Source organism: Octodon degus, unplaced genomic scaffold (genome assembly GCF_000260255.1).
Source record: "Octodon degus isolate 3935 unplaced genomic scaffold, OctDeg1.0 scaffold00008, whole genome shotgun sequence".
Taxonomy (NCBI): domain Eukaryota; kingdom Metazoa; phylum Chordata; class Mammalia; order Rodentia; family Octodontidae; genus Octodon; species Octodon degus.
This window is the reverse complement of record NW_004524584.1, coordinates 24,023,790-24,038,573: the sequence shown is the minus strand read 5'-3', so window position 1 is coordinate 24,038,573 and position 14,784 is coordinate 24,023,790. Positions and strand designations below refer to the sequence as shown.

General features: G+C 41.3%; 1 protein-coding gene across 1 annotated transcript in view; it reads right to left on the bottom strand.

The window, feature by feature from the left end:
• Positions 1-868: 868 nt before the first annotated feature.
• LOC111813579 (adenylate cyclase type 2-like) overlaps positions 869-14,784 on the bottom strand; it is a 56,677-nt gene continuing 42,761 nt past the window's right edge. The window contains exon 4 of the mRNA XM_023704704.1: positions 869-1,078. Coding sequence (XP_023560472.1) covers positions 869-1,078 — 210 coding nt within the window. The remainder of the gene's footprint in view (positions 1,079-14,784) is intronic.

Sequence of the window (14,784 nt, the reverse complement as noted above, 5' to 3'; positions counted from 1 at the left end):
ACTGTGTTAAACACCCTCTTCTTCAGGGTCACCTCCACTGATAATCTCTCCTTTAAGACTTGGCTCCCACAACAGAATAAAGGCCCCACGACCATCCTGATCTGAGCTTAGGCACCCAGGAGATCATAGAACATGTCTGTTTAGCTCTCACCATCTCTAAGCCCATCTCCCATGGCTTTCTCCCACCCAGTCTCTGAGGAAGAGCATTGTGCCAGATCCGAAGCCGCTCTCCTGCATGTTCTTCAATCAGTTTGGTCTTTTGGTCATCAAGTCTGTTGCCCTGTGCTTAGAGAATCTAGGAACTAGAGGCAGGAGGTCACTTCACAGATATTCCAGGCTCCACTTGGCGTCCTGATCTCTTGCCACTTCCTCAGTCACTTCTGTAAGTTCTTCGTCATGAGCATCCCTTGTTGGGCTGTCATGGCTGCTCGACATCCTGAATCGATTCAAAATATTTACCTTTCATGGTCATTCTGACTTTGGGGAAGAGGTACAAGTCACATAGCGCCAGGCAGGGTGAATGCAGGAGATGAGGACACTACATTGCATTTTTACGAGCCTGTCTTTTCCTTGGAATGCACTTGGCAGCATCATTCACTGTATTTGTTTTATCACTCCTTATAAAGATGTGTAAAAGGACTTCCAGAACTGCTTCACAAAGTGGCAAGAACATGGGGACAAGGGCGGTCAAAGCAAGAAGGATTATTTAGATAGGATTAATGGTAATATGCCTTTTCCTGTAATAATTTTAAACATTCATGATATATTTTGACTGGACCCATCGTTTTGTCTGTAGGCGAGAGCCAAGTATGCAGAACTCAGTGTGTCACAAATCAAAACACATGTAGGAAATACTAGAAAATATACGTTAGCACCCTACCTGGTCCCAGGGAGAGACGCTGCCTCCAAAGCACATGAACAAGTATCCCATGGCAACGAGACATATCCATATCACCAAGGAGAACACGCGGAGCAGCTTCTTAAACACAGACTCAATGCACACGAGGATGAATATCGCAAAGAAAATCGCCAGGGCAGTTGGCACTGTTATTAAAAATGCCACATGGTCTTCAACTTCCTGAAGAGAGGAGAAAGATATATTGAGAAGTTACAATTGAGAGACTTCGCAGTACCAATGATTTATGCTGTTACAATGTTAGAAACATTAATCAACGTCAAAGTACATAAAATTTAGGAAAATATTTCAAAAGTAGAAGAGGAAAAACATTTAAAAATTTAAATTTCATATTAAATGACTATATTTTCCTAAGTAGATCATTCAATACAGGTCATTCAAAGTAAGTAAAAGAGCTAGACTCTCCAATTTACATGGTCCCTCAGAAATGGAGTGAGGCAAGGATGATGTGTGCAAGGAAACAGAGGGAAGACATGAACACAAGGAGACACTGACGCCAGGAGAAAAGAAAGTCCACGGTTTCACTGTCTGGATTAGAGGGTCACATAGGCCCAAGCTTTAGAAAAGTAGGTTCCAAATGATTTTGGAATATTTGATTTTTTAAAAACATTAGCTTATCTCAAGTCCTAAAATGATGAGCCCTTATTTTAATACATGCTAATTAATATTTGAATGGGACCCAAGGTTAATAGAAAAAGGTCAATGGTGCTAAACATAGAGAGAGCGAGAGTGGAAAATGCTCAGGGGGTAGGGCCCATTTGTTTTGCTTCCTCCTGTTCTCACTGGCTCCAACAAAAGGAAAATGGGCATTTGTTATTGGCCTCTTAATGATGCATTTTTCCAGACTCATATTAGCACATTTATGCTCATTTTGTATTTGTAACCACACACACACACACACACACACACACACACACACCTTCAGTTCTACACAATATCAGCCCCACGCCGTAGATATCATTTCCTTGGACCACACAGCATGCACTAAGGATGTGTCTTCCGCAGTACATTAATCTGGGGCTTGGAAAGGAGACATTCAGTTGGCAATGGATCACTGTGCAAGGTCTTTAACTCTCACCCAAATGTGTAGTTACTGAAACACACAAGCAAGGTCAATCTCAAGGCACATGATCAGAACCAAAAAATACTTCTGCTGAGGTTTTGGAATGTTAACCGTAATGGTAAAAACTAGAAAAATGGAGCAACTCTCTTTTGTATCACAGCCAGACGACTCCCAAGCTTCACTGCTGAGGACAGGGAACCCATCCCTTTGACAGCTCTAATTTCACTTCAGAGATTGTTCCATCCAAATCCAAGCAATGGCTGGTGAGAGAGCTCAGCGGACTAAGCACCTGCTTTGGCAAGCACAGGCACCAGGGTTCAACTCCCAGCACTGCATGCCGTGCAGGCCCTGCCCCCATGCACACTGAGCCAGCCACCGAAACTGGGCATGGTGGTGCACACCCGTAATCCCAGCACTGAGGAGGCTGAAGACAGGAAGATAACTTCATGTCTGCACTGCATAGTGAGACCCTGTACCAAGTACATTAAAAAACAAAAACAAAAAAACACCAAGCAACCAACCAAAGTGAGTTGGAGAAGCGAACAGATCAGCCTAAACCCCACACTGAGTAAAAGTTGGCAATGAAGGAACAAAACCAGGATCCAGCTCCCCTTTCAACTGATTTCATGTCCCTTTCTTTGTCACTACTATGTCTGTGTTAAGTGATACCTGGGAAACAAACAAAAGTAGCAATAGTAGTGGGAGTAAGAGTCACAAGAGTAAGAGTAAGTAAGGGCTCTTGTTTGTCTCAAGCACTCTTACTTAATCTCTTAATCCCTCAGTCCTTATAACCGTCAGGCAGGGAGGAGCTAAGGTTAGCACCATTCTGTGGTGGAGAGACACAGAGAAAGGCCCCTATAGGTACTGGGCTGGGGAAGGAGGGAGGCAGGGTCCTCTGGGGGGTTTATGCTGGCAGGTGCTCGCCCCCCAAAGAGCAGAACAGCACCCGTGCTTGCCTGGCTAGAAGAATGTATTTCAGAACTAACATAAAACAAGAGGGTTGAATAAGATCTTACTCTCCTCTTACATCAATTAAATCCCTAAATTACAGGGTCAGGGAGATGGCTCAATAGAATAAGAGCTTGCCTGGCAAGCGCGAGGGCCTGAGTTCAATCCCTGGTTCTGCCAAAAACAAAACAAAACAAAAACCAAAGACTCATAACCTAAATTATTGCCCTGACCTTTGAGCACTTTTATGATCAGTGCAAGAGTTTTACACACCCGGCAGCTGTGAGCACTCTCTGGCCACTAGACACCACGGGTTATTCTGCATGGGCCACAGTGGCACATCATCAGAGGCCACCAACTTCTAAACTGCAATCGCCACATACTGGGAGCCATGAAAGTCAGTTTCACTGTAAACCTTCCAAAAGGAAGGTAACTTTGAAAGCTAACAGGTAAACAAACAGAAAGCTCTTTTCCTTGTATGCTTTTCACTTATTTCATTAGTCCAGGAGACTAGAGACAATCCTAGCTTTATGGCGTTTACATCCCCAGACAAACTGATAGGAGGCGAAAAACATGCATGAATGTGAACCGAAAATTAGTATCTGTGGGAACAAAAAGATTATGAAGCAGGCTTTTTAACAAGTGGGGGGAAGCCATTCAGCTTCTAGGGGCTAGGGCTAGGGAGGGTATCCCATTGTCAAGGCATGAGTGGAAGTCCAAGCTACCTCCACTAGCACTTAATTCACCTCCAGGAAGGCGCACAATGTGGACGTGCTGTGAACAGAAGAGACCCCAGGGATGCCCACAGTGAGGTGGCTTCAGACACAGGGTTTAGAATACTTGTAGGCAAGGTCTAAGAATGCTGAGATCAGAAGCCATCATTACAAAAAGGGGCCCAGTGTTTAAACTTGTGCCCACATTTCCTCATCTCTGGGACCCAAGGCTGCTGCACAGCCGCAGAAGGAAGCTGCTTCCTGACAGTCTTTGCTGGGGGGCGAGACTGTGAGTGTTCTACACCATGTGGATGATGCTCAGGGAGCTGCTTCCTGCTAAACTTCAGATTCAGTTCCAGGGTCACTCTCTGGACCTACTTAGTGAACAGCCAGGAGTGGGTTCCCATTGGACTTGCTTCAGAGTGCAGCACATCCCATGGACCCACGGCTCCCTCCTGCCCTCAGAAATGTCCAAGGACATGCCACAGTGCCAGCCTTTGTCCCACCACAGTGCACGCTGCCTAAAATTCTCCAGAGAGGATCTTTGCCTGGCATAAGCAACATCCCGCAAGAGTTCATTCCAGCCAACACTACAGCTAAGAGAAATTTCTGCAAGCTTCCACCATAAATCACTACTGCTAGCCACTGGCAGAGGACATATCTGAAATCATCACTACTGCCCACTACTGTGTGTGTGTGTGTGTGTGTGTGTGTGTGTGTCTGTGTGTGCGCGTGCGCATGCATGTGTGCATGCGTGTGCAGCACACAGCCCAAGGCTTGAAGACAAGTTTTGGTCAGGACAGGCTGTAACCGTGGACTGCTCCCTCATCTGAGCACTTAAGGAAAGAAATTTTACCTTTTATCTTGTATTTAGTTAAAAAAAAACTTTATCTCCTTCAACTTATTTTTTCTAATTTTCTCTTTTCTTTTTCTTCTTTTCATTTTTTTTTCTATTACCAGATGTTGAAAGAACCTTTACACTGAGCTACATCTTTAGCCTAGTTTTCAGTTTTATTTTGAGACAGAGCTTTACTAAGTAGCTAAGTCACCTAGGCTGGGCTTAAATTTGTGATCCTCCTGCCTTGGCCTGAGTAAGCGCTGGAAATACAGGTGTGCACCACGATCCCTGGCTTTCATTTTTCATCTTTTGGTTGTTTTTTCTTAGCTAATTTAACCTTTTCATTTTATTCCCCCTTTTCTTTTATGTTATTGTTAATTTTTTTTATCATTTGTTTTATTATTGTTTTGCGTGGCTAGGAACAGAGTTCAGGGCCTCACAGAAAGTGGGTGGGTGCTCTGTTACTGAGCCATCTTCACACTCACTGAGAGGAAATAAACTGAGTCCCAAGCACAACCTCATCCCACTTGAGCCTTGGAAGATGCTTAAAGAATCAGGAGAGAGTGTAGACTCCTGGCTGTTAGTCTTTCCCCACATGGGCATTGCTGGGAGGGTTCTGAGGTCCTATTTCCAGATGGACACCCCACAGAGCTGAAAAGGATGATGCAGTAATTGTGGCTGCTGTCCTTGGTAAGGGTGACACTCCTGTCAGACTGCACAATGATGATGACCAGATGTGTTGTCACACAGAGCGACTGTGATACTGGCCCTCACTAGCCACAGAACTCACGGATCCTCACTAGTGTCCACATAGAGGACAGTAGCTTCAGGCCAGTCCTCGTAATTGGGTACGCCAGGATCAGACTGCTTTCTTTTGGTATTTGGAACAGGGTCTCACTTTGCAGCTCAAGCTCATAGTGATCCTCCTGCTTTCAGCCTCCTCAGCACTGAGACTACAGGCAGGTGCCACCACGCCTGGTCTCGGTAGTTGGGTCAGCGCACCTGGGGGTGGGGCTGGCGTGGCGTGCAGTACTGGGGATTGAGCCGCAGTCTCTGCGCTTGCCTAAGCAGGTGCTTAGTCCACTGAGCTATCCTGTTGGCCCTCAGACTGTTTTCAAGTAATGGAACCAGTATGAGCAGAGCCACCAGAAGTGACTGTCACCTGACGGAGGGTTTGCTCTCATTGTGCGGCGTCCACAGGCAGCACACCCATACCCTACATTGTCTGGGTTCATTCAGCTGTCTACCTCATGCCGTCTGATGAGAAATTCTTCATTCTTGAAAGATAGAGACAGTGGGTCTCTCGGACACAGAAATGGTACACACTGCTTCAAAACCCACTAATCATTGCCAAAGAAGCCACAAAGAAAATATATACAAAGTCCATCTGGAAGTACTTTTGAGGTACACAACAGACTCCCTGTCAAGACAAAGCAACTAAGAAATACATCATGGAAAGATGTCCATCCCAGGGCCGATGAGATGGCTCAGCAGACTAAGCACCTGACTAGGCTAGTGCAAGGACCTGGGTTCAATTCCTGCCACCACGTGCAGCACAGACCCCGCCGAGAGGGCAGGCTGAGCTGGCCAATGAGAACGGGCATGGTTGTGCATGCCTGTAATACCAGTGCTGAGAACAGGAAGATCACTATGAGTCTGAGCTCTATAGTGAGACCCTGTATCTAATACATTTAAATAAATAAATAAATAAAGCAGGTTAAAGTCTCAGCATAAGAGATTCTTTTTTTTTCGGTGGAACTGGGGATTGAACTCAGGCCCTTGCGCTTGCCAGGCAAGCATTTATTCTACTGAGCCATCTCCCCACCACCTAGCATAAGAGATTCTAAGGAAATAAGGGGCACAGAGATATGACAAAACAAGTTGATAGGACACTTCCTAAAGATCATAACCCTCTTGTAGCTGATTCCAAAGATACTGAAGTAAAATATCAAATTAAGAATGTCAAAGAATGATTTTTCAAAATCTCATTGAATTTTTTAAAAATACAAATGTTGAATTAAGAAAGACAATTTAGGAAATGAATGAAAATATTTGAAAAAAAGCAAATAGAAATATTGGATATGAAAGATCAATAAGCCAGATAAAGAACCTAAAAACACACAAGACAATGAAGAAGAAAGAATATTAGAACTTGAAGTCAACACTTTTGAAATATTGCATTCGGGCAGAAAGAAAGCATTGAGTGAGGAGAGTTTAAGATCTCTAGCTGCCATTAAGAGATCATATATTTCTTTCTTCTTCCAATTTTATATGCATATATCTGGCAATATGAATAACTGGTTGGAAGACAACACTATGTATTATGACAAAGACTGTGAAATTCATATTATTCTGTTAAGTGAAACTCTATATCACTTATAATTTTTCTGTTTTAATACTATTTTGTACCCTGTTAGAGAGAGAGAGAGAGAGAGAGAGAGAGAGAGAGAGAGAGAGAGAGAGAGAGAAACATCCACTCACTGGCATATCCAAGAGAAAAAAGCTACAATTTGAGGGCATCAAAAACTACTCAACTAGATAATAGCAGAAAATATCTCAAATTTTCAGGCAAACATGGTTATCTAGGTGCACGAGGCATTTAGATCTGACCAGAAAGGAACCTTTCTATGATATATGATAATTAAATTGTCAAAAGTACCAGAAGAAAGAATTATGAAACCCACAAAAGAGATGTTCCAAGTCACACTGGAAGGTAAATTTATTAGATAAACAGCTTTCTTAGCAGAAACTCTAAAGGGCAAGAATGTTATAGTTCAAGTACTCAGACAAAGTTCCTAATAACCAAGATCGCTTTGAAATCCAGAAGTAAATAGAATGAGCTATACACACAGCCAATAAAATGGATAAACTATAGTTATTCAGCAAAGTAAGGAGCAAACCCAGAGCTACTCCTCAGCCATACCCCCGGTTCACAAAATATATATTTTAAGATAAAATAAGTTAGAAGAGACAAATCAAGCCATTACACACTAATTAAGGGAACAATTCATCAAGAAGATATAACAGTTATGAATTCATGTGTACCAAACGGCAGAGCACACAATTTTATTTTTTTAAAAAACACGATTAGAGGGGGCCAGAGAGATAGCTCAGTAGAATAAGTGCTTGCCTGGCAAGTGCAAGGGCCTGAGTTCAATCCCCGGTTGAAAAAACAAAAACAAACAAACAAAAAAAAAGCACGATTAGATATAGCAAGAGAGACAGACCCTAACACAACAACACTGGATAACTTCAATACCTGATTCTCACCAATAGCTAGATGATTCAGGCAAAAAGAAAAACAATCAACAGGGAATCACCAAGTAAATCAAATGGACTTTACAGACATTTATGGGATATTTCATTTGACAGCTTTACATGATTTTTTTCCCTAAAATACACCAAATAGGAGGCCACAAAGAGACTTAGCAAGTTCCAAGAAACTGAAATTATTTTTCATCTTCTCTCATCATAATAAAGACTAGACATCAACAGCAAAAAAAAAAAAAAAAGTATACAAACACATGAAGATTAAACAGCAGTTGTGAATGAAGAGTGAAGGATTGAAGAAGTCCAAAGTGCACTTTAAGGAGCCAGGGAGATAGCTCAGTAGAATAAGTTCTTGCCTGGCAAGCACAAGGTCCTGGGTTCAATCCCTGGTACCAAAAAGAAAAGAAAAGAAAAGAAGAAAAGAAAGAAAAGAAAAGAAAAGAAAAGAAAAGAAAAGAAAAGAAAAGAAAAGAAAGAAAGAAATTTAAAAATTCCTTGGATCTAATGAAAAGGAAACACAACACACCAAATCCTGTGTGATACAGCTAAAATTGTGCAAACATTGTATTGCTTCCCTAGTGCAAGAACCTACAAATGGAAATGAAATCTGGAGGGTACAATAGATACCACGAAAAGGGGATAAAGCTGCTCAAAAGGAAGTGATTACTGAGATGAGGAGGACAGGAGAGGGAGTGGGGATGGAGATATATCTATGTACATAAGCAAGATGGTTTGGATAATTGTACTATGGATTCCTGCTGGGCTATGGAAAGGAGCAGTTAATGCTTTTTTTTTTTTTTTTGTCTTCTTTTTTCATTTTTTCCTCTTTCTCTCTTCTTGATTTCTTATAATGTTTTCTTTTTTCTTTCTTTTTCCAATTTTGCATGCATGTATCTTGTAGTCTGAACAATTAATTGAAGACAACATTAAGCAGTACAACAAATATTGTTGAATTGATATTATTTTGTTCAGTGAAATTCTGCATCACTTCTAATTTCTTATTGCTATTCTGAATAATCTTAAAAAAAAATAGGGCCCCAGGAGATTGCTCAGTAGAATAAGCGCTTGCCTGGCAAGCACTGGGTCCTGAGTTCAATCCCTAATACAAAAAAAAAAAAAAAATCAAATGATGCTAAGAAACTTTACAGCAACTCTACAGCAAAATTAGAGATTTCAGACAAATGACCTACTGACCTATCTAAAGGTTTTAGAAAGATAAGGAAAAAAATCCCATGAAAATCTGTAGAAGGAAATAAAGATCAAAATAGAAAAAAATAAAAGAGTGAATAAAATACCAATACAAAGATCAATACACCAAAGAGTTGGTTCCTTAGGGCCGGCAAGATAGCTCAGAGCTTTAAAACCTCTGCTGAGGCAAGCTTAGGCAAGTGTGCAGGGACCACGGTTGGATCCCCGACACCACATGCCACGCCAGGACCACCCCCAGCATGGGCTGAGCAGGCCCTAACAAACAAAACAAAACAAACAAACAAACAAACAAACAGAGTTAGTTCCTTAAAAAGATACAGAAAACTGACAAATCCTAAAATAACCAAAAGGTAGAAAGAATATGAGTAAATAAATTAGAGGCAAATATTCTGATGCCACAGAAATTTAATCAACAGAGAATTTTTGGAAACATAACCCTATAAACTGGAAGAACTGGAAGAAATGGACAAGTTTCTGGACACATTCAATGTGCAGAACCAAATTTGAACCAGGAGAATATACAAGTACTAAGCAGATCAGTGCAAAGTAGTGATTAGGTCAGTATTAAAAGTCCCCAACAAACAAAAGCACAGGGACAGAAGGTTTTAATACTGCGTGTTACAGAAGAAGAATACCCGTGCTCCTCAGACCCTTACATAAGACAGAAAGGGAAAGAACCTTGCTACATGCTTTCTATAAAGTCACCAGCACCCTGATACTAAAATCTGACAAGAAAACAACAAAAAAGAATGCTGCACACCAGGGCCAGCCAGATAGCTCAGTAAACTAAAGCACCTGTTTAGGCAGAGTGCAGTGGCCAGGGTTCAATCCCCAACCTACCATGCATGGAGAGTGAGACTGGGCGTGGTGGCGCGCACCTGTAATCCCAGTGCTTGGGAGGCTGAAAAAAGGAGGATCACTGCAAGGCCAATCTGTGTAGTGAGACCCTGTACTAAACACATAAAAAAGAAAGCTACACACCAGTATTTTGTATCAATATACATGCAAAAGGCCTCAACAACATACAAACCAATCAGACTTAGTATCACATTAGAAAGATGATACACTATGATCAAATTCTTTCATTCCACAGACTAAAATTTGTTCAATACATACATTTCAAGCAACATAAAACAATGCAGAAACCGAATCATGGATAAAATCGCATAATCATCTCCATAGATATAGAGAAAGCTCTTCATAAAGTCTACTATCACTTTAGAAATAATGAGCGAATTAGATATAGTAGGGTCATACCTTGAAGAATAAAGCCAATGTGTAACAAACCTGTAGCCAGCATCAGTCTGAATGAAGGAAACGTGAAAGTAAATCTTTTAGTATGATGAATGAAAATAGAATGTTCACTCTCACTACTCCTATTCAATACAATACTGTGAACTTAAGATGATCAAATTATAGAAAAAAAATTTATGCAAACAGAAGGAAAGAAAATCAAGTTTTTCTGTTGGAAAGAGTATGAGTCTGCATATAGAAAATCCTTCAGAACCACTAAAATACTATTAGAATCTAAAACACTCAGTTAGTTGCAGGATGTAAAATCAGTACATTAAAATCAGTAGCTTTTAGGGCCGGCCAAATAGCTCAGTGGATTAAAGTGCCTGCTTAGGCAGACACAGGAGCTGGGAGTTCCATCTCCTGGCCTGTCATGATGGCCCCGCACCCGGGTTGGGCTGAGATGGCAATTGAGACTGGGCATGGTGGCACGCGCCTGCAATCCCAGTATTTGGGAGGCTGTAAACAGGAAGATCACTATGAGTCTGATCTATGCAGTGAGACTGAGACTCTGAACACCCTGTCCTAAATACAATAAATAAACAAATTAGTTAATTAATAAAATAAAATAAAATCAGTAGTTTTTCTATAATGAGTTACCAGAAAGACAAATCAGGAAAGTATTACCATTCCTAATAGCCAGAAAAAAAAAATCCTAGGAAAACCTAACTAAGGAAGTGAGAAACCTCTATAATGGAAATTACAAAGTACTGAATAAAGAAATTGAAAAATATACTGAAAGGTCGAAAGACTTCATGTATTGGAAGAATTAACATTATTAAAATTGCCAGGCTACCCGAGGTTATCTATAGATCCAGCGTGAACCCCATCAAAATACTAATGGCGACTTTCTTCACACAACCAGGAGGAAAAGCCCTAAAATTCGTACAGAAAATGAAAGACCCTGAGTAATCAAAGCAATCTTAAACATGAAAGCAATGGTAGAGGTTTGAACACTTGATTTTAAAACATACTACAGAGCCATAGCAATAAAAACAGGATGATAGTCACACAAAAACAGATACACAAACCAGTGAACTGAAGAGTGAGCACAGAAATAAATCCACACATCTTCAGTCAATTAATTCTTGTTAAAGGTGTCAAAAATATACACTAGATGAAAAACAGCCTCTTTAACAAATGGTGCTGAGGAAGCTGCACATCCACATGTAGAAGACAAGAACTCAACTGTTGTCTTTCACTCTTACACAACTCCATTCAAAATGGATCAAAGACCTTGTTGTAACACCCTATTCGCTGAAAGTACTAGAAGACAAAAGAGAGAAACACTTCAAGATATTAGCACAGGCAGGGGTTTTTAATAGGTAAGCCTACACAGGCACAGAACAAAAGCAAAAATTAACAAAGGAGATGATATCAAATTAAAGAACTTACACATAATGAAAGAAGCAAAGAAGAGAAAACCTGCAGAATAAGACAAAAATCTTTGCAGGTTATTGATCAAATGGATGAATAATAACCAGAACATGTGAGAAACAAAAGATATTGGTGAAAAACAAGCAGTCCTGTTTAAAATGGGGCAGGTTATATAAGTAAATGCTTCTTAGCATAAGAAACATAAATGACCAGCAAACGTATGAGAAAAAACTGCCGAGTGTATTTAGTCATTAGAAATGTGAATCAAAACTATAATAAGAATCAAAACCGCCTCACTCCAATTAGAATGATTATTATCAAAGAAACAAGGATAACCATTATGGGAAATCCTCCAGAGGCGCCTCAGACAACTGACATAGAGTTATGTTATGACCCAGTAACCCACTTCCCGGAGCAGAACCAAAGGAAGCCACCACACAGAGACGCTGCGTGCCCCCTGTCTATTGTGGTTCTCTTCATAACAACCAAGACCACCAACACATGAATGGATAAACAGAATACAGAACAGGAACGCCATGGAAGGGGGATGTAATGTGGCATTGGAAGAGGTACAGCTCATCACGTTAAGGGAAACAAGCTGCACACGGATAGGTAACTATTGCATGTTCTCTTTCCTATTTTGAAACCAAACAATGATGACAACAAAACGTTGACCTCTAAGTGGAAGAGGAATGAGCAGGCTGAGGATTAGGCCTGGAGGAAGGAGGAAGGAGGGGAAGACAGGAGAAGGCGGAAGAAGGTAGGTGGATGTGATGGTGGAGACATGAAATGATAGTCAGGGCAGCAGATCCCATTTATGCGTGCAGTTAATATTTGTAAGTAATGACAATAAGGAAGCAATCGTGAGGCTCTCTGTCCTTCCCTTTATTTTCAATGCCAGATCACTGAGGACTTCTCTGGGCTGCAGGTCGCCTTTCCCATTAGTCACGATGGCACCCTGCCTGGCTTCCATCACTCCCTCAGTGGCCCACAGAGTAGTTCACTTTCTTTTGAAAAGAAAACTAAAGCTTTTAGGCTCCATGATGACAGATGCCTTTATGATAATACACTTACATGCTATAATTTTTAAAATACTTTCAGGGAGGAGGGCCCCTTAGACACAATATGATGGTCAGCGTCGGGGCACGCCCTTGCTCCCAGGTTAGAGTCCTGACCAGATACTTCTGTAGCCCAGAAGGGCCGCGCCAGCTCCCAGCACTCACGCGTACGGGCAGGTAAGCCAGAGCCCCACATGGGCAACGGCTCAGGCCAGTCAGCTGCTGCTCATGCGGCTGTGGCCCCACCCTACGTAAAACCAGAGGCCCACGCAACACAAGGCCCTCCTCAAAGAAGAGAACAGCCACAGAGTTATTCTGCATCTGCCTCTAAACTCCAGCTCTGAACAGGGATTAATATAGACTTCTCCACAAAACAGAGCCTTTTATATGGATGTCAAAGGGTGAACAGAAGAGTATTCATTAAAGAATGTATAAGCATATAAATTGCATTCTGCCACAGCCTTGACACTTGGATCATGTATTTTTCTTAAGGCTAAATAAACAAACTACAGGCATTGGCCCAGCCCAGAATGACACAGTTCTCTCCTCCCCAGTCAGTCCCAGTGGATTGGAAAACAAAGCCACAGAGGCGCATCCTGCAGCGGAGTGCTTCTGAGCAAGCTGAGTTTTTAAACTTCAGAGTATAAAGCAAGCCAAGTCGCTTAGCATATGCAAATGAAGACATCACGAGCGTCATGGACCTAAACTCAGTATTTTATGTTTCCCAAGCCCTCTTCTCTTTTTAGAGAGAGAGAAAAAAAAAGCAAACTAAATGAAATGTACTAAAAGCCTTTAGTAGTGCTAAAGTGACTAAAATGCCTGTAAGAGGTATAAAAAATATTACTATATAATGCATAGAAGATGAAATGCACTAAAAATGCCTTTTACAAGAGAGATTTTGAGCCCAGTATCATCTACTGTAATGATAATGGATTCCTATTTCTCTCCTCGTGCATTTTATCCTTTTGTTTTGAAGCATTTTCTAGTAATTTCGGATAGCTGCTAATTGCAAGGCCTATTAAATACCCACAGCTTTTATTTATTATGTGACAACTCCTTTGTCTCTTAGAGGCTTTTCCACAGAATAACAGTTTATCTGAGTTTTCACTCTTCCTCATGTGTACTTTTTTGTTAGAAGAACTGTTTCATTTAGATGGGAAAGGACTAATGGAAAATAATCCTTCTAGATAAAAAAAAAAAAAAAAAAAAAAAAAACTACATTCTTGTGAAGTAGTTTAAGCCAGACAAGTGGAAGGTAGAATCCTGTTTCCATCACTTCCACTGTGTAACTGAGGGAGAGCTGTGACTTAGTGGCATCTTTTATGCACAGTGATGAGGACTGTGTATAGTTGTTGAGTGTTTCATATGACACAGCTACACCCCAGATGACATTGACCACTGGGTAAAGGGAAACCTGCATTTAGTTATACCATTGGAATAGGTACATGTATAGAAATATATATTTTCATATGCTGAACTTGTTTTAATTGTCCCTGTGTATAAACATATACTATTTTGCCATAAAATACAAAATTAAGGGCTGGTGAGATAGCTCAGTGGATTAAGCGCCTGATTAGGCAAGCGCAGGGACCAGGATTCAATTCCCTGTACCATGCTACGCAGGCCCCACCTGCAGGTGCACTAAGCCAGCCACCAAGTCCAAGTGTGGTGGCGCATGCCTGTAATCCCAGTGCTGGGGAGGCTGAGACAGCAGGATCACTACGAATCCGACGTATGTAGTGAGACCTTGTACCAAATACATTTTTAAAAAGTACAGAATACATAGGCAATTATACTAAATACTTCTAAGTCTAGCAAAATAAGCTTCAAATAGATAAAATAAAAACTTGTACAACCAGAGGTAAATGTTAACTAGTTTACCAACAGGGGAAGATTTCACCACCTCCATGCAGCTATTGATAGGAGAACCAAACAAGACAACAGTGGAAACATGGGGGCTGGGGAGACAGCTCGGTGGTCTAAACGCCTGCCGGGCAAGAGCAAGGACTCAGGTTTGATCTCCGGCACCACATGCCATGCTGGCCACTGAAACCAGTCCAGGTGGCGCACACCTGTAATCCTAGAACTGGGGAGGCTGA